This window comes from Lissotriton vulgaris, chromosome 2_1 (assembly GCF_964263255.1).
Source record: "Lissotriton vulgaris chromosome 2_1, aLisVul1.2, whole genome shotgun sequence".
Lineage (NCBI taxonomy): Eukaryota > Metazoa > Chordata > Amphibia > Caudata > Salamandridae > Lissotriton > Lissotriton vulgaris.
Genome location: NC_141687.1, coordinates 638,668,489 through 638,689,419, shown reverse-complemented (window position 1 = coordinate 638,689,419; position 20,931 = coordinate 638,668,489). Strand labels below are relative to the sequence as shown.

The 20,931-nt window shown below is 46.0% G+C and overlaps 1 protein-coding gene across 1 annotated transcript in view; it reads left to right on the top strand.

Annotated features, from left to right (window-relative positions):
- The first annotated feature begins 4,899 nt into the window (after positions 1-4,899).
- Positions 4,900-20,931, top strand: part of ICE2 (interactor of little elongation complex ELL subunit 2) — an 823,034-nt gene continuing 807,002 nt past the window's right edge. Inside the window, exons 1-2 of the mRNA XM_086955805.1 lie at positions 4,900-5,187; positions 17,652-17,756. Coding sequence (XP_086811931.1) covers positions 5,156-5,187; positions 17,652-17,756 — 137 coding nt within the window. The 5' untranslated portion in view covers positions 4,900-5,155. The remainder of the gene's footprint in view (positions 5,188-17,651; positions 17,757-20,931) is intronic.

Here is a 20,931-nt window from a genome sequence, read left to right as displayed (position 1 = left end):
ACGGTGAGATTTGGCAAAAATGGCGAGCAAACTAGAAAATTTCCCATAGCAAAGGGTGTTCGCCAAGGCTGCATACTTGCGCCATTTCTATTCAACCTGTATATCAACGAGGTAGCAGTTTTTTTGAATGATCTGGAGGTGGACTACCCCAAGATAAATGGTCTCGCAGTCCCACTATTGTTATACGCCGATGATGCGGTGATCATGGCCCGCACACAGCGGGGACTCCAAAAGGCACTAATGGGCTTTGCAACCTTCATGAGCTCTAGAGGCCTAAAAATAAACGTGGGGAAAACTTTCACGATGTCATGTACCACCAGTAAAAAAGTTCCTGACTGCAAAACCTTTGTCAATGATTCAAAGATAGCTATGTCTAAAACGTTTTCTTATCTGGGTATTATTTTTAACAATAGGGGGACATGGTCCTCAGCGATCACCTCCCGGAACTTGGCCTTTGCCCGCTCAATAGGGGCGGTCAAGCAATTTGCTAAAAGACTCGGCGGGAAACCGGTAGACACACTAAAGATTTATGCAGCAAAATGTGTGTCTACAGCTGTCTATGGGGCGGGGATCTGGGGACTTGCAGATAGCTCTCAAATTCAAAGGGTGGAAAATGCTTTCCTGAGGTATCTTTTAGGAGTCCCGCGTTCCACATCTACTACCATATGCCACAATGAACTTGACAGATCCCATATTAGTGATCTGATAAAGATAGCGCCAGTCATGCTGTGGTACAAGATTTGGACATGCGAGGACACGACCTTCAATAGGGAAGTAATTTATGATTGCCTGCAGCAAGCCGAGGGCTCTAAGCAGCCATGGCTGGCCTATGTTAAAAAACATTTGAATTCCATCGGCCAACCAGAATTCTTTTCAAACCCAACCTCATGTGCCCAAATGTCAAAAAAAGTATTAAAAGAGACATGCCTTGGTCTATTGGAGGAGAGGAGATATTATCTAGATGGGAATAAGTCTACCATCGTAGCCCATCGCCAGATCCTCCATGATCATGGCTTTCATCCTTATCTGGCGCCAAATTTTTCATGTTATCACAGAATGCTTTTAGCACGAATGAGGACGGATTCTTTTTTTAGGCTAATAACGTTCCCTGTTCCAAATGACTGGTCTGGGAAATTGATAAAATGCCCGTGTGATGGAGTAGCCACCCAGTCTAATATACATTGTATCCTTATTTGCCAGTATTATCAGTGGGGGAGGAAAAAACACCTGCTACCACTATTAAAGTTGTGGGGTTTGAGAAGTTGTAAAACTGCCCTCCATAGATTGTATTTGCTCCAAGATGAGCTTACTATTGTAGTGGTGATAAAATTTTTGTCGTTCATTATAAAATGTAGAGGAACCATGAGAAGTGATTAGAAGGGTGGGGGTTTGTATGAGTATTATCCTGTGCCTAATAACACCATATAATACATAAATATGTTATATTTACCTCAACCGTTTTACTAACCTAATGAATTTATCTTCCTACCAAACGTATTTTATGAAAAGATTTTATGGTTTTTAAGATTAGATTAATTGATTGATAAGTGTATTCGTTGCAGTGATTTCTTTTTAATTATCAAGTTTCTAATGTTGCGTTTTTGACTGTACTTTGTATTGTTTGCTTTTATGGTGTTTGCTAAATACCTAATAAAGCTATCTTTGAATTTGATTAGGACATTATCCCTGTGCATTTGCGTCGTGATTGAGCGATGCCAATACCCTCAAATTGTGGTTTCCGTTCCAAACCCTCGGACTCCATTTTGAGAACGGCATCCATCTTATGCCTTGCCCTCATAAGTCAATTGATTAAGGTCGAGCTTGATCTGAAAGGACACGTCCACCTTAGCTGACTTCCCCATAACCTGGCCGAACTGACTCTACCGCCTCCAGCCAAACCTGTTTGAGCAGCTCCTTGCCCAGTAGCCGAGTAAGATATCATCAAAGCACAACATGCCATAAACCATTCACCACATACAGACCATGTTTTCTACACACATACACCTGTCCAGGTTCCTTGTTTATGGCCAGTTTTATGACTAGGAGGTGCCCTGTTCTATTGGGATTTCATCGATATCTGATTGTAATTCCGGGCTGGGCTGGGTCATCTATCACAAACTGGACATCTAAAATATGGGTTGGCCGTCATGACTTCGCTCTTTGCTTTATTGTGTAAATATGTCTATGACCATATCATAAACTCAAGAATTCTTGCCTGGAGTGTAATATCGTATATAAAAGGAGAAGGCTGGTTCTGTAAAAACGAATAGTCTCCTGAGAACTTACGGCCCCTGCTGTCGTACTTCTAGGACACATGTTACTTGGTTGCAGCCAATAAAACTCGATCTCTGACTTCACCTAGAAGACTCTTGGTTTCTGTGGTCCGGAACAGGGAGAACTCAGAGGTCTTCGGGTGTTATCCCCTGGCACCACCGGGTTCCTAAAAACCCGACACCTCAGATGGGTATCAGTGGTTAGACCTAAACAGCGCTGCACTAGTATGATCACCCATAAGATAACCCCATCTGTGACCTGCATAACAGAATATGAATAAACTTGCAACAGCTTTCCCGCAAAAAGTGTGTAGTCTTTTTTGTTTAAAATGCAACTGTATTTTGTCACAAAAGTAGGTGTGTACTTATGATTACAATGATGCTTCCTGTTGTTTGTGAGTTTGGAAGAAAGGAAGAGGGACATTCTTATCACTGGCATTTTCCTGCTTTCAAATGTCTGTCACTATTATGTAAAAGCCAATAAAGTTGAATATACATTTTTTTTTAAAAAGTATGTGTGTACACGTTAGATCAAAGAAGGGCTGGGGTGGAAAATCTAGGTGGACGGAGGTGTCATCTGCAGGGGGACACTAAAGGGAACAGCTCCTTAGTGTTTCCTCACCGCAAAGGGGTAGTATTTTTTCTGTGGCCACCTGTCCTATGAAGATAGCCACGGCCAACGAAAGATCACACCTCCCCATGACCCCAGGTGTATGACGTCAAGTTTGGGAAGTCATGGGGTATTTAGGTGGGCTTGCACCTGGATATTCGTCTGACAGTAGCCTACAGCAGAGGAATTTGCCACCCACCGCCCTGAAAAGGAGAGCTAAGAAGTGGAGCCAATCACTATACAGCATAACAAGCGGGGTTCCAGGGTGATACTAATGCAAAAAGCGATGAACACCCCATCAGGTGGAGATGCATGAGACTCCTCAGGCCAGATAGGGCTCATGAGAAGACTGTGACAGTGACCCCTTCATCCCGTAAGGGTCTGCTCATATTCAGACAACTGGGGGTTAGCCTTACTTCGCTCCATGGTGGCACGGATGCAGCAAGCATTCAAATCCGTGGGCCACAGCCCAAATATCAAATACATAGCACTAGATCAATAATAAGACAGCAAGGTGGCTGGAGATGGTTTCAGGATGGTTGTCCGCAGTTAGTCCTAAACGGCGCTGCACTCGTATAATCACCCGTAAGTTAACCTTACCTGTGTACTGCATAACAGAATATGACTAAACTTGCAACAGTTTTCCCACAAAAAGCATGCGGTCTGTTGAGTTAATGATGCAACTGTATTTTGTCATAAAAGTATGTGTGTACCATGTCAGATGACAGAAGGGCTAAGGGTGGAAATGCTAAACTGGATTACCCTAAATCAGAGATACTGAAAGTACGGCCCTGGGGCCGCATGTGGCCCTCCTTACCTTTAGTTGCACCCCCCTGGTGAACAGCAGCACTGGGCTGTTGTTCACTTGACAAAGCAGGAACATTGAGGAAGCTGTGAAACAGTCAGACTTTATTTGCAGGTTAACTAAAATAAAAGGTGAAGAAGCAAAGAATGTTTTCTAGAAAATGTGTCTTTATCATGCACCTGTTTTGCATTCCCCCTAAGCGAGGGTGACCAGGTGTCTAGGATTTGCCAGGGTAGTCCTGTTTTTTCACCAGCTGTCCCGGCAGACTTTGGTAAATGTGTCCCTGTCCTGGTTTTTAGAGAGGGTCTAGTAAAAACGCTGGGAGGTGCCTTTTTAGGTTTTCCAAAGCTGGGACAGTAACAACTGTTATAATAAAGCAATTCTATTACCAGGCATTATACTGGATTCAAAAAATTAATTGACTTTATGCTCTTACTATCTTTTCTGTAATTCTATGGTGATTAGCACGGTAATTCTGTACGCGCGACTGAAGTAAAATTGTAGTCTTACTTTGTGAAATGTACCACTTTTTGGCTTTAAAATTCACCAACCTTTTAACACCCCACCCTCCCCTTGCTGACATCGATGCGACCCTCGGGAAACTAACCAGTACTTTGTGGCCTCTGGGGAAACTTTTGCGGGTATCCATGCCCTAATTACCGGGTCAGAGATAGGCTCACTTAAAGCCCTGAGAATATCAAATGCTGTTCATGCGCTATATAACTTAGTGATCTGTAACCATCTTAAACCAAACACCACAGAGCCCACCCGGCCAGTCGCGAGCTAAACATCAGTCAAACAAGCCCCTTCATCATCCCAAAGGCAACACGAAAGTCTGGAATGAAGGTGAACCTACGCTCATTATAAACTCCCGCGGGATTAGTACCCGATTAGTGCTGCCATGATATCGCTTCTCACATTTCCTCACTCGCGCCCATTCCAATTCCAGAATCACAAGCGGCACAAGCTTGGTCTTTCCAGATACCGACCAAATATCAGCAACCAGGCGAAACAATCGAGAAGACTTTTTTGGGGGGCTATTGTCTCGGTTGTTCCAGGCGGCTTCTGAAAAGGCACATGTGAACTCCACAGCCAATCAGCGCTTCGGACTCCACAGCCAATTAACGCTTAGGAATTCCACGCAGTACATTCTGATTGGTCAAGGTGCTCCAATCATAAACCCTTTTATAGTTCATCTACTCCCAGCATATGTACCGCCGTGAGATTGGTTGTTTTGCGACCCGGAAGAGTTGAAATAATGGCCAAACAACGTCCTTTTTAAAAAACAAAACTGGAGTTTTGCTGAATTCGTATAAATAAAGGATAGCCGATACTCGCTTTAGAGTGCGCTCACCACTACCATTTAATGTTTTAATTAAAAAGAAAACACAAAGATCGTTGTTGCGTTTCCTATGGAAAACGCCTTTACAAGTCCTCTCTCTGCTGAAGAAGGTATCTGGTCTTGTTATGGCTGAAGGCAAAAGTGGAATTCTTATGCGGTAAGACTTTACAACAAGTGCTGTGGAGGTTGAGTTGAGGAGCCAGAATATCTAAAATAGGCACGTGTAGGGAAAGCGAGCAGCTTCAGGGCTGACAGTGGGAGATACTGGCTGGTAGAGGAATTTAGAATAGAGTGAAATTGGCATTGGGGTTTGGGTGCACCAATCACAAAGCCAGTCGTACGCGCGAGGGAAATGATCCTCAGTCAAGGGGGCATGATAAAGCATCAGGAAATAGACACAGAGCCTGAAGAAGTGCTGCAAGTAGAACTGGTCTTTGCCCAGATATAGCCCTGGATAAAACCGAATTAAACACCCACACCTCCACGTGTCCCCTTTTTGACTACTTATTGAAAGTTTGGTAGGAGGAAGGTAAACGGGGCAAGATTAAGGAGCCCCATTAAGAGAAGAAAAAAACCAGAAGCAGACAAGTGTACCTGAAGCCTTAAATACTCTTTTCTTTAGATCAAAGTCATAGAGCGACTTATACAGAGAGATCCAACATCTAGTGGTGGAAGTGCATAACAAAAAAAGTATTAGAACCTTGATGCTGCGCGTAAGGGGCGGGGTGTGTGAACGGGGTGAGTGAACGTGTGGGCGTGGCTAAACATATTCTGTAACTTGTTTCGGTCTTTCACCTTCCAGTAACTACATATAAAATAACACACAACTTAAATGAAAATTAAACAGAAGTTATTTTAATCAGTGGAAAATGCACTATCATATATTATGAACCCTCTATTAGTTAATGCACTGCACCAAATCTTGGTTGGTGCAGTGGGGATTAGCACTTGTATATGTTTAGTGCTACAGGGTACCAGTCTGTGACAAAGCCCTGTGAACTTGTATGTTATAACTTTAACCTTGCATTACACACAAGGATAAGGCTGCTACAGAATGCACTAAAAGTTTTAAGATATAAAGTGTTTCCTAAAGATAGATTTTTTGCAGGCTGTATGTAGTGCAATTTTTTTTTTAGAACTCTCCCTTAAAAGCACATTCTTCACGGCTTTGCTGGTAACTCCCTTACAACGCCCCTCAAACAGAATAAATGTAAGTCATCAGGAAGCAATTATTTGGGTAACTGTCTTTTAAAAGCACACACTTCACATTTTAGCTGGTGATTTCCTTACAATACCTCTCAAACATAATACGTGTGCCTCCAGGAAGCTGCCAGTAACTCCATCAATTAAAGCCAATACCGGCTTTCAGGCGCCCTTTATATTTACAGTTCTTTCAGGTGGCAGCACCCGGACAAAAGGCTTGTTTAGCTGTCTGCTGCTTGCGCGTTTCCACAGCATGGGAGGTAACCTGAAGGACACTTCAGCTAAAGCATTTCAGCTGATGGAATTAACCGTCCCGGACGGTTGTATTTTGACAAGAAGTAAGGGAACTGCTTTCCTAAAATAAGAAAGTATGGGCATAGTCCCTCAGATCCCTTCCACTTGGACCATTGTCAGTGCAACTCTGCAGTTCGGTACCCAGGGTGCAGGCCCAGCCCACACGCGCTAAAGGCCGTCCCATTTGGTTGGCCACCAGAGAGCTAGTTTGGTTTACTTTCTATGTAATCACCTTCTAGCTAGCCAGAATTAATTATACAGAGCTGTATCCCTTCATTAGATAGCACACATTAACAGTTATCTAATCCAGAACGTGGAATAACACACACAACTGAGACTGCCAGTCCAGTTCTACGTTTTTCCTCCTTCTGGGGAAAATAACCAGCTCAAATCCACAAATGTTTAACACCTGCTTTGAATATGTGCTTAATGTTATGGAGCTTTTTTGTTTTGCCATTGGAAGGCGGGCATGGATGAGGCCGGAAGAGGGCAGGTTTCTTTTAACTTCAGCTAGAGGGAGCTTCTTCTATTTCCCATAGCTGTAGAATGTGGTTTAGTGGGAGCTGGGTGCGACAGCTCCTGCAGCTCTGCAGGGAGGTCTGGGCTTAGTGTCTCCAGGCATGGAATTATCAGAGCTGGAGGCTATGGACCTGAGAATTCTGAGCTCGAACAAACACCAGCAAGAACTTAGTTGCCCTGAGCTAAAAATCCCCTGGGGACACCATCCCAAGCAACTCGTAATGGGCCACATAATGTACTATTTGGCAGTGGACAGCCAAATGGATAAGTAACTTAATGTTCCCCGACTGTAACTTAAATGCATTCGATAGTGAGTGGCCATGCAAGTAGACACATTTTCTCTTCTTCCAGGTGCTAGCTAATTAGTAGAGATTCTGTACTTAGCCACCTGGTAAAATCTTATAATTTCTTTTCTATTTCCATGACCAGCAAACATAAAAGTACTGAATCTCTCCTATTTTTCCTTTGGCTAGTTGAATACTGATGTTTCAGTTATTTGCATATTGTCAGAGCTTCTTCTATGAAACTTTAGTTGGAAACTTGTAGTTCAAGAAGTGAATATTTTGCTCCTTTTATTTATATATTACTGTGAAAAGAACGAAAACACCATACATTATATCATGTTAGTGAAAACTCCATTCTACTTCTGTACACTGATCTACTGAGGTACTTAAAGCTGCTTTACTGCCACATAAATGGGCTGCCGGATTATCGACTGGAATATTTTTTGTGGGGATGTGCATGGCTCCTAGGCATGTAGACAGTGAAGTACCGGCTCCCTTTCATAATATATGGTGGGGCAGGGGGATGAAGGGGACGTGTGAGGGTATATAATAAAAAAAAAACACTTACCTGCTGCTGCGCTGCCTGCACCATCTTGGGATTTTTCTGCTCTGGTCCCTGTGCAGGCTCCTTGATGCCAATCGAGACTTTGGTCTCATGAGAGCAGTGCTGTGATTGGCCTGAGCGGGCTTGTTTAATGCTTGCTCAGGTGCTAGGTGACTGTGCCTCCACTCTACCTGGATGTACAACAAAGTTTAGGTGGTGAGAAATCAAAGTGTGTTTGAAGTTTTGGACGGCCTTAGAAAGCCGGCTACACTGTCATGTGCACTTACAGTATGCACAACTCCTCCCCCAGCTCTCGTCATGGCTCTGCCTAGACTTTGCTGCCTTTAGCAGAAATGAAAATAAAATGGTTTTTTTAATAATTTTATTTTTCCAGTTTGTCAGCTGCCTGACACTTAAGGGGGGCTGGGGGATGACGCTCTTCCGCCAGAGAGGAGGAGCTACGGCTGAGACAGTTACCCCCCATAACCTGTCTAGGTGCCTGAATAGGACAGTTGTTTGTTGAAGATTGCATGTTGATCTGTTGCTGGGTTTTTGTTCGTGGTAACTCTTTGCTAGGTGAGAGAAACTAGTAACCGTTATGAAGCCTAGGTGCAAAGTGATGTGTTGTTAATTAAGGTTCATGGCAGCCAACGTATTGTAGGGGACCCCAAAGTAAAAGCCAATAGTAAATATTTTACACTATTCTGTAATCTGTGGCCGTCTGTGGCCGTCCTGGGCAGGAGGAGGCAGGACTGGGCCACCCCCCTAACGTCCCCAAACTCAAACGAGAGAACTCCGCATATTGTCTCAAGTGCAGGTATTTTCTTGCTTTCACAAAGTCAACTTACAATCAGTGACTATGGCACAACGATCGGGGAAGGGGAGGAAGATAGTGCCGAATACTATAGGGGGCAGTATTACTGGGACACTAGGCAACTTTATCACCAGAGCAGCAGTTGTCTTAGAACGCGAGGTAGCCCTCACAGAGAAGCGGCTATCTTTGGAATCCCTTGGTTCGAAGCGGTCATCTTTGGGTAACATCAAGAACGCTATAACCTCAGAACAACATGGTAGTCAGAGACATAGCGGGGCCAGCTTGCCAGAAGTGTGTACAGGATTAGCTGGGTGTAACACCATCTCCTCTGTGGATACCACTTTAGGTTGCAGTAGATCATCTGCAGAGAGTGGGCTTGTTGAAACAAGCTCAATCAAGGACCTAGTTGAGCCCACACCACAAATTCCAATAACACACCCAAAACAACCTGGGAAAAGAAAGAGGGGTGGGGAAAGACAAAAGGGTCGATGCCCAAAGGTTACTAAAACATCTAACACCGTGGCAATTATTTCTTTTTTTTTTTAACTGTCAAATATGTTTATTATCTGGATGCTTTTTTAAAATAAAATCTTTTTATTACAATAAAAAAAAGCTCAATTTCAGCGCACCATCATCAGCATCAGAAGTTCATTGGCGGACATAACAATACAATCAAATATACACCCCTACACATGACCCAGCTCGGCCCATCTCTCCATGTGAAACTCGAGTGGGAGGCAGAGGCCCTATAATACCCTGTGGGAGACCCCCCCCCCCCACCACACTATGGCACTCTCCCTATCCCCTGTCCCCCCCTCTCCCTTCAGCAAGGTATCCATCAGCGACTCTGGTTGCAGGCGGTGGGACCCCAGGCAATAAAACGCCTATCTTTTTGTATCATCAAACTGTCAAGGTAGAGGGAAGAAGCTGTGTGTACGTATCTTTTAACCCCTACGCAGAGCCGGACTGGGTGTCCATCCACTCCCCTCTGTATCGCCTCCATGCCGACCAGATTTTCTCCCACTTCTTGTAGCACCCCCGACTGCTGTAGATGACTTTCTCCGCCCTTTGGCACCAGTCCAAGTCCCGCTCCCATTCCTCCACCGTCGGTAGGAGGTCACTCCCCCACATCCTAGCTATATTTCTCCTGGCCACCATACTCGCGAGGGCCAGCCGTGTCTTGTCTCCCCTGGGTCATGCTATATCGCTTGTCACTCCTAGGATATGCCATCTGGCCTCCATCGGTACCTCTGCCTCTACTACTTCTTCCATAATACCCACCAGTCGGGCCCAGTATGTACGAATTTTGGCACAGTCCCATAAGATGTGGAAGAAAGTACCTTCCTCCCCACACCCCCGCAAGCAGAACCGGGACAACGCATACCTCATCCTATACTGCACCGTACGAGGGGTGTAGGACCTATGGAGGATGCACAGCTGGACCAGCCTAAATCTGGCAGGTATCGCCACCTCTCTGGGGCACTGTAGTGCGTCAATCCAATCGTCATCATCTAAGAGCCCCAGATCTGATTCCCATTTTCTCTTAGAGGTCCCAGCGGGTCTGGGAGGTTATTTACAAGCTTTTTATAGGTAAGGGATATAGCTTTATCAATCATGGGGTCTAATAACAGTCTGACCTCAAGTGGTGCATTCTCAGGCAGCCGGTCCTCCTGGTGCATGTGTGCAAGTAGGGCGTGTTTGATCTGTTGATAGTGTAGAAAATCCCCAACGCCCATGTCAAACTCAGCCTGTAAGGTCGCAAAGTCCACCATCGGCCCTCTCTTCCTCACATCCCCCAAGACATCTATACCAATCAGGCTCCACCGGCGGAGGTCTCGCAGTTGCACCACTTCACAGAGGAAATTGCCAACCCACAGGGGCGTTTGTTCTGTGAACTTCGCCTCCCAGCCCAGACTTCTCGTTGCCCGCCTCCATACCCCCACTACCACTGCTGTTTGAGGCGGCAAGGGCTGTTTGTACTGCCCTGTGCTGTAGAGTGCCACCAAATACGATCTACCCCCCAGGGCCATACGATCCGCCCTATAGGCGGGTTCCTCCTGCGGGGCAGACACCCAACCATTGATATTAATCAGCTGTGTCGCCCAGTAATACAGACGAATGTCTGGAACGGCTAGGCCTCCCTCATACGGTCCCCGCTGCAGTTTGTTAAGGGCTATTCTCGGGCAACCTCCATTCCATAGCAAGGAATGTTGCTCCGATTCGACCGTTTTAAAAACGTGTTCAGGGATCGGAAAGGGTGAACTTTGCAGGATGTAAATTAAACGTGGGAGAGCCATCATTTTGAATAGGACGGCGCGTCCCATCAGAGAGAGTGGGAGGGTCCTCCAATGCACCACGTCACCATGGAGCCTCTCCAGCTGAGCCTGTACATTCAAGCGATAAAATTCAGTGTCAGAAGGTGTAATTCATATTCCCAGATAGCGGAACGTTTCTCGCCATACCAGGTCTCTGCAGTCATCCATCACTGGCGGCTGTGGCCCGTCAAGACATAGCCCAGGGACTTACACTAATTGATGCGGTAACCAGAAAACTCTCCAAATCTGCGCAACAGAGCCATCAGCCGTTGGATGGACGCCACCGGCTGTTGGACGTACAATAAGATGTCGTCAGTATATAATGATATGCGCTCCTCCCACTAAGTTGATTCCTCGCACCTCCGGGTCCGTCCTTATGCAGTGGGCCGGCGGTTCCAGCGCTAGGGCAAAAAGGGTCGGGGAGAGGGGGCACCCCTGTCTCGTGCCGCGCCCCAGTCGGAACTCTCTGGACATAGCGCCGTTGACTCGGATCCGCGCCAGCGGCTCCGTATACAGTAATTTCACCCAAGAGCGAACATTTTCTCCAAACCCTAGCCTTTCCAACACCGCAAAAAATGAACTGCTATTCCATACTGTCGGAGGCCATATGGGCATCGAGAGATAATAAGGCCGCCGGCGCCCCTGGGCGCGCGGAGACTGACTGCAGCACCCCAAATAGGCGCCGTAGGTTTAGCTGCGTACTCCTATGGGGCATGAAGCCCGATTGATCCGGGTAGATCAAGGATTGCACCACCGCTCCCAACCGCGTGGCCAAAATCTTCCCTAGGACCATGGTCTCATAGATCAGGAGGGATATCGGTCTGTAGGAACTGCACTCTCTCTGCGGCTTTCCGGCCTTATGGATCACAACGATCGTCGCCAGTCGTAGATCTTTCTGAAGTTTCCCCACCTCCCTCGCTTCCAGGAACACGCTGCGCATGTGCAGGGCTGTCCTACTAGCCACGCAGCCAAACGCCTCCGCTGGGAACCCTTTGGGCCCCGGGGCTTTTCCTGTTTGCAGATCACCCATGGCCTCCTCCCACTTCCTTAACCGTGATCTCGGAGTCTAGAATATCTCTGTCAGCTGGTTCCAGTACGGGCAGCTGTAAGGAGGCCAGAAAATCACGACACTCCCACTCTTCCCGAGTCGTCTGGGACCTGTAGACCTCTTCGTAGTAAAGCACGAATTCCTCCGCTATTGCCGCGCTAGTGTCGCTCACCGCGCTTTCCGGCCGCTCTATCCCCGGCACCCAGTTTCGGTCCCTGTCCCTCTTCTCCAGCCAGGCTATCATTTTGTTGGCTTTGTCCCCCAAGTCATACACCTGTCGCTGGGTGGCAAGTGAGCGCGATCGCGCATGATCCGTGAGTACATCCCTAAGCTCCTTACCTAGGAGGCGTGCCTTGTGTTGTCTATTCTGGTCCGACCACTGGGTACTGCCCCCCTCATCCTCTAGAGCGTGAAGCTCCTGCTCTAACTTATCAATTTCTGCATACTTTTCTTTGCGCCTTCGTCCGACCTCAGCCTGCACAAACTCTCTAGCCACAGTCTTGTAAGCCTCCCAGACTATTCCAGGGGAGTCCACTGAGCCTACGTTCTCAGCGAAGTACTGGTCTACCCTTTCTCTAAATTTCTCCTGGAACTCCTGGTCTTTAAACAAGAAGGTGTCTTGTCGTGGGGGGACACTCCAGTCTCGCCTAGGGCCCTTCAACTGTACCCCCACCGGTGAGTGATCGGATATGCCTCTCGCTTTGTGGAGGCCCATGCAGCCAGTCTGGGTAAATAGGTAATCGATCCGGGATCAAGAGCCATGGGCCGCAGAGACATGCGTGTATTGCCTAAGCTGTGGGTTAGTCACCCTCCACAGATCCACTAAGCCCATCGCCTGTACGAAGTCCCCTAGGTGACTCGCCCCTCCCGTGGTCATTGGGCCCTGCGACCTATCAAGGCCTCTGTCCATGACATCATTCATGTCCCCCCCCAAGGACCAGTGTCCCGGCAGGCATCTCCAAGAGCAATTTTCCTAAGTCTGGGAAAGTGGAGTTGTGTAGTTTTGGAGAGATGTAGAGTGAGCACAGATTCAATATTCTACCTTCCCATTGCACAGACAGCGCCGCATATCGTCCCAGGGGATCTAGCCATCGTCGCCCCACGACCAGCGGCAGAGAGTTCCTGACAAGGATTCCCACCCCTCTGGAGCCCGTGGTTAAGCCAGCATGTGCACGTAGAGTGTAGCCAAACCTATCAAGTGCCCTACAATACTTCCCCAGCAGATGTGTCTCCTGTAGGAAGACCACGTCAGGGGCATGCCTGCGAATGTACTGATAGCGCCCTTGGAGCATGAACAAATACATAATAAATACCAAACCTGTAGAACTGTAACAGAAGCCCTCCCCTCCCCACCCTCTCCCACCATCCCCCCTCCCCGCTACCCTGCTACGCCGGCCAACCGAGCCAGACATCCCCAACAAGCAGAGCGCCTGTATCCCTAGTAACGAAAAACTCAGGGGGTGAGTGGAACCACCAAGTCCAACATCCGAGGCCCATACCTGACCCCCATCGCAGTGATGTCAGCTACTTCACCATGTGCCACGGCCTTGAGCAGTGTCTTGAAGAGAGAGGCACAACATTATCGCCCGAGCACGACCATCCTCCCCTACAGCGCGTCTGGGAGCGTGATCAACAATGTCCAGCGCCATCCTACCTCCCACCCGGGGACCACCCAGCAAACAAGTGACCACCCTCCCGGCACCATCCCAGATTGACCAAACCCAACATCAACGGGTACTTTACGTGTCCACGGATGGCGAGCAGTTTGTGATGACAGTCTCTGTTCTTTCACCCCATGACCGGCGATGCCGAGAGACTCGGGTTCTGTTCCTGCCCGCCGGTTGCGAGCTCTCCTGTCGTCGTCGCTCACCTCCCACTGATCCCATGGACGAGGCCGGAGAGTGGGGCACCGCACTCCTCCAGCTGCCCCCTCGCTCCGGGCCTTCCCTAAGAATGTCCATGCTCCTCAAGCCAAGCATGCACCTCCTCCGGGGCTGTGAAGAAAAAGGATTTTCCACCTGCCAGGATCTTGAGCCGCGCCGGGAAGAACATCATGTACTTGATGCCACACTCTCGGAGCACCTTCTTGACGCCATCAAACGATTGACGCTCCTGCTGAACTTTAAGTTCCTGCTGAACTACACAAAGGCCTCAAGCTCAGCAGGGCCAGAGGAGGAGGCCCGACCCACAACAGCGACCACAGGACCCAATTAAACCCTAGAGCGTTATTGCTGCAGATGGAGTGAAGCCCAGAAGTAAGCACATTACTAAGGGTCAATTAAGTAATGGTCACCAGCTTGGAAGCTTTGTTAATTCTTCAGTATTTGTCATTGATCTCCCCGTGTGGCTGGTTTGGGTCTGCCCCTGCATCATTCCCGATAACTCGCACAGGATATGCCCACCCCATTCCCCCTGTCCTCAAGAAGACCCGCCATGTAAGGGGCAACATCCCTACAACGAGGGTTGAAACGTTGACTATCTAACTGGAACACATAATCGGAGTGTGATTTTGAACACCTGTCTAGTATGATGTTATAATAATGCCAACCTGATTTTGGATGAACTCCTGTATGGCTCTCTTGAGAAGCCACTTTCAATTGTTAAAAACAATTTGCAATTGATTTGTCACTTCACCTACCCACACCAATCCTGATCACTGCGCTACCCCTCCCCTTCCCTGTACAGTGGGCACTGTAAACATTTTATTTATATGTGTATAAGAAAAACTAAAAATGAAAAAATACAGTGAAACACGTATTGACACTATGTGAATAAACAATAGTGTGCTACCAATATTTCTGCCAATGATTGTTTGTTACAAGACTTACATTTCTTCTTAATTGGTCAGGGACCACTCTATCTATACCACTACCGAATAATTTTGTAGAACAGCGCTGTGGCCTTTTTAGAAATAATTTGATAATTGTAGGAGATTTTAATGTGCACCCATGTGGAGATCCTAAATCTAACAACTTGGGGACACTGGGTTGCCCGCTGATTTCGGGACTTCATTTCGAGCATTCCAAACAGGGTAATGTTCTTAATGATATGCTTAATAAGTTTGATTTGTCTTCCGCAATGAGTTATACCTCTCCTCTTAGCAAACAAGGGGAACCGACCTATAAAGGCAGAGGAGGTGGATCTTTTATAAATCATATATTGCTCTCCAGAACTATTTTATCTCTTCTTCAGGGTTTCTCAATAGTACCAAGTGCATTCAGTGACCATAACCTGGTCTGTGTCACTATAGGTGGCAGCATTATGAAGAAAAAGGGTTTAGTAAGAGGTACCAACGCCCTGCAACCAATCGATGGTGGGCGGCGGTTAAAATGGTACCAAGTAATTCCGTCCCTTTTTCACGAAAAACTCAAAGAAGCTTGTGCGGCAGAAATCTCTCGTTGCCTCCACGAATCATTGGTGGCTGTAATTCTCAAAGCTTTTGAAGGGATTGCTTCCAAAGTGGGGTGTATTATTAGCACCAGGGAAACCCAAGGTGTTTAGTGATCCTAAATGGTTCTGTCCTTTATGTTCTAAAGCCACAAGAGATCTCAAGGCGGGACTGAAAGAAACATCTAGGGACAGGACCCAGATAGGTAGACTCCGAAAAAATTATAAAAAAGTGTTGGCCACCCGAAAAATGGAAATGAAAGAAGCAATCTGGATGTAGTTGTGTTCTCTGTTAACGATTGCTTGGGCGGAGGAGAAGATCATCATCTCAGATATCCAGTTTGGGTTCCGCCCAGGCCACTCAACCATGGCACAATGCCTAAATCTCTACCTTGTCCTAGGAAAGTACACCATCGCTCGCTCAGGAACCATCTACATGGCCTTCATGGATCTTTCGTCCGCTTTCGACTGTGTCAACCGGGGAAGGCTGTGGCAGTCCATGAGGGCCATGGGAGTGGAGCCTAATTTGGTGGACCTTCTGATGGAACTGCATAGACACTCAGGCAAACATCAGATACACCATAGACCTCAAGGTTACTAGGAATTTTAACACTGAAAGGGGGGTGGGTCAGGGGTGTATATTGGCACCCTTCCTTTTCAATCTTTATATCAATGACCTGGAGGGATCACTGTTAGAAACTGGGGCCGACTATCTGTACGTGGGCAGGCGGGGCCTGCCTGTCTTGCTATATGCAGACGACGCAGTCCTCCTGGCACGTACCCCGAGAGGGTTACAAATCCTACTTGATGCTTTTCATGGGTTTATGGCAAAAAGAGATCTGTCCATAAACAATTCCAAATCCTATGTGATGCAGGTAGGGTTACGCCCAAAACAACAGTATCCTTTCATGGTGAATGGTGATAAAGTGCCAATATGCACGACCTTTTCGTACCTGGGCGTCCTTTCAGACGACTGGCTTAACTGGGTCGCTCTCCATAACAAGAAAAGGGGAGAGGTCACCAGGGCTAACGCTGCGCTATTTGGCTTTGCAGCCAAAATGGGAAGCCGCCCAGTGGCTGCAATGTTAAAAATGTATCGAGCCAGGAATATATCTATAGCCGGCTACGAGAGTGACCTATGGGGATATTCCGGACTTTAGGGTCTACAAGTGACGGAAAACAATTTTTTAAAACAGCTAATGAGTATTCCAAAGGGGACTGCGAACATAATAGTACACGAAGAAACCGGTACACCCTATTTAAGTGATATCTTGGCTTTGCGTCCCGTAACTTTCTGGCTACAATGTTGGCTTAATAAACACCTTGATCTCACACACAAACTTCTTAAAGAGATCATGGGCCTAGACCACATGATTAACATTCCATGGATGAAATATCTAAAGACGTGTTTCAGCGACCTGGGACGCTTGGACCTGTTTTTAACACCTAATAGTATTACCAAAGAAAATGTAGCACTTGTAAAACACTCTTTTACCCAGCGTAAAATTATGAAAAGAGTGGGGAAAGAACTGTTGAAGCCAAGTGTTCGTAAATACCCGATGTTTAAAACATCAGTAGGCCATATTTATCTTGGCCGTTACCAGCCTATGAGATATTTTTACTAATCAGGTTTAGAATGGACCTCTTCCATCTTTTACCAGCTGTTCCAAGGGGATGTCATAAAGGGAAAGTGCTAGCACCCCGTGGCTGCGACAACTTGTCTCCACAGGACCTGCTGCACTTCATGTTTTTCTGTAAATTTTATGAAATGCCGAGGATCTTTTATTTAAAAACTCTTTTAAAAAAGTTAAATATTGTGCACGTACGTCCCGCTCTCTGTTATCTGTAACTGTTAAAACCTGAATGTATTCCTTTTGTGGCCGGTTTTCTGAAATGTTCTTTGAAGTATAGAAAATGACTGGAACTCTAAATGAATTGGTTAAAGTATTTTATGATTTTATTAACTCATACTATTTATTGGATCTTTTATGATGCCCTCCCCATTTCGCTGACATTGACGTTATATCACTACTACTGTTTTATAAACCGGGAACGAGTACATTTAATGTGTTTGTAAATTGTGTATTTTAACCTGTGATTATAATGTATTTTGTAATTTGCAACTTTTATGGTTTCGTATCAAGTAAACCGAATAAAGTACATTGAATTGAATTGAACAGTGCTCTTAAACTAATCCGATATTTCTTCCATAGCGACGTTGTGCTAAAAAATGGAATTGATGTCTTCTTCTCTCGAGAATCATACGAAAAATATTCAATGTCTCCAAACCTGTTGGAACTGTGGCATTTGGCTAACCGGTACGTGTTTTGTTATTTTTATCTGGGTTGCGATTTAATTTTAATTTTCTTTGCCTGTATTGAATGCTATGTACCTTTAGTCTTTCCATCTGCTTGCACAATTCAGAATCTTAATCCTGCTCAATTAATTTTTCATCATGTCAAACAATTTTCTTGAAGCATACCGATCTAACCCAGAAATTTCTCAGATATAAATGCTCAAAGTGAGACATACTTGTGAGTCGGTGATGGTGACACCTTTTTATTCCCTCATCCAACCTTTGTTAGTAGTCCCTGTTAAATTAAAAACTGTGCATCAAAGCCACACGCATTGGCGCCCGATTCACAGAAATAATTTTAGACATAATCCTAAACTTACTACCATTTTGGTATTCAGAGAAGGCACTTATTCATTTTGGTATTCACAGAAGGCACTTATTCATCAATGAGTAAGTGCCTTCTGTGAATACCAAATGAGTAAGTGCCTTTTGTGAATACCAAAATGAGTAAGTGCCTTCTGTGAATACTAAAATAAATGGTAGTAAGTTTAGGATTATGTCTTAAGTTAGTTCTGTTATGTCTTAAGGTAGTTACTCATCAATGAGTAAGTGCCTTCTGTGAATACCAAAATAGGCAAGTGCCTTCTGTGAATACCAAAATGAGTAAGTGCCTTCTGTGAATACCAAAATGGTAGTAAGTTTAGGATTGTGTCTTGTTAGTTCTGTGAATCGGGCCCATTGACTCCAGTGGCATCTGAATGCAACCGTTATAGCCAGCCACATCTCTGTATGATTGAGTAATTTTGTTAGTTCTAGCATCCTATGTATTTAGTGAATTCTGATTACTGCACCTTTTTCTCATTTAAGTATCCTCAAGTACAGATCCTGTTTACAAGTCCTAACAGACTGTGTTATCGGATGTAGAGCTGATAAACGTGCATTTGCTGGAACGGATGAGGTTTCATTTATAAATTGCATACAAGTATATATTATGTTAGACTGCTTGGAGCTGTACGATGAAAGCTGTTTCAATTATTTTTCTCTTCTCTGAAAAAATACGAATATTGATGTGTCTTATAAAACTGTGAAACAGAAACCTTCTAAAGTACAAAAGATATCTAAGGGGGTACAACATTGCTGGGAAGTAAACTGAATCCACGTCGCTACATTAGGAGGGGGTTAGCTTCTTCATCTGACACCAATGCTTACCGAGCCCTTCCAGACCGGAAGGCGGGGAGGCTTACCCGTGGGGAATTCGAGCAGCTTTGGGCAGCGCTAGAGATAAATATCAGAGATAGGCCTCAATTTTACCCTCCACGCTAAGTTTCTTTTTCAATTTTTCTTCACTCCTTTTCATTTGTTCGTTCCTTCCATTTTATTGTACATTATTCAACTCTCCCTCATTCCTTCGTCTTCCTTCCTTTAATGTCTTTTCTCCTCATTCCTTCCTCTCCTTACCTGTATTTCTTTTATCTTCTCTTCCTCCCTTTTTTTATTTCCTTCGTATTTTACTTAACTTTTCATCCTTTCTCCACCTTACTTTATACCTGCCCACTTTAAACCTTCCTTCTTTCTTTCCTTTCTTTCTCACTTCTTTCGTTCTTCACTCTTTTAATTTGTTCGTGTATACCATATTGCCATACTTTCAGCTCCTCCTCCTTTATTTCTGTCAACATTTCACCATTCTCTTCCTACTTCCTCTCTTCCTTAGTTGCTCTTTTGCTTCGTTTCTATTTTCTTTAACCATTCCATCTCCATCTTTCTACTCCTTCCATCTGCTCCCATTCCTTTCAGCCGTACTTCCTTCTTCCCCTTATTTTCTCTTTTATATATATCTTGTTCCTTCATTCACTACCTTCGTTTCTACTGTCCTGTCTTCTAATTTGAGTTTATTGCCCCATCGGCCGTCGCCATTCCTCACACTTATTTCATCTCCCCCCTCTATACCATACTCGCTTTCATTCTTCCTGCACCACTAACCCTCCTTTTGTTCCTTTTATAAGTCCTTCCTTCACTCTCCCTCACTCCCTTGCTCATCTGCACTCCCCTTCCTATACACTTTCCTTTCCTTCCTTTCATGGTTAGTGTTCTCCTTTTCTCCCTTCCCGCTCCCTTTCTTCCTTTTTTCCCATTCTTCCTTTTTTCCGTCCTTTCATTCTACACTCTTTCCTTTCTTCCCTTTGCGCACCTTCCTCTCCTTTTTTCCCTTTTCCTTCTTTTTTAACTCCTTTGCTTTTGTTTGTCTTTCCTTCTGTCCTTTCTACCTCTGTCCCTCCTTCCGTTCTTCACGCTTTCATTCCGTCACTTAGCTCATGCCTGCCCCCCCCTCCCTCCCTCCACGCAGTCCTTTACCTCTTCCCTTGAAAGCCAGGGGGGGCGACAGCTGCCCTCTCATTGAACGTACCTTCTAATTTCACACCTGCAGCGCTGCGAAGGCCCATTTTCCTGAGCAAAAAAATACATCATTGCCTCGAGAGCAGTGAAAAGAGGCAATCTGTTGGCGTTGCTATTCGTTAATCATTGTGGTCGAGCCTGTGCCATACGCCTTGCCCTGCTTGTTAACCCCTTCACTGCAGCGGCTATTCCGCCGCAGTGCTAAGGGGGCGGAAATACGGCGGGCGCATGCTGGTGACGGAACCGCTCCGTCACCAGCGTCTGTTGCGCTGTGCTTATGACGGAGCGGTTCCGTCATGGCCCGCCCGCTCAATAGAACGCTCAGCGCAGGCGCGGAATTCGCGCCGCGCAGGAGCGTCGGGCGGGCCATGACGGAACCGCTCCGTCATCAGCACAGCGCCACCGCAGCTGATGACGGAGCGGTTCCGTCATCAGCAGGGGAGGGGTTAATGTAAGCTACCAGTGCGTTTCATGCCGGAAATGCTGTTTATTTTGGGGCCTAGCCTTTTGCTTTTAATTCCGGCCCGGCCGGCCCCTCAGTGCTGTAATCAGGGATTGCATATTTTCATGCAAACGACTGGACTCACCTGCAGGCGGAAAAAGGGGGTCTAGATGTAATAAATTATGGAGTGCCTCTCCTCAGTGTCGACTCGTATGTCTGGCCTCTCAGATCATGAGATGCCTGCCTCCTCCTAAGTCCCCTCTGCAAGTCACACACACTTTTTGTAAAGATGATCATGCGCATTGGGGCTGCGCTAGCCCCAATGCGCATGATCATCATCACCAGACCCACCCCAGCTAAG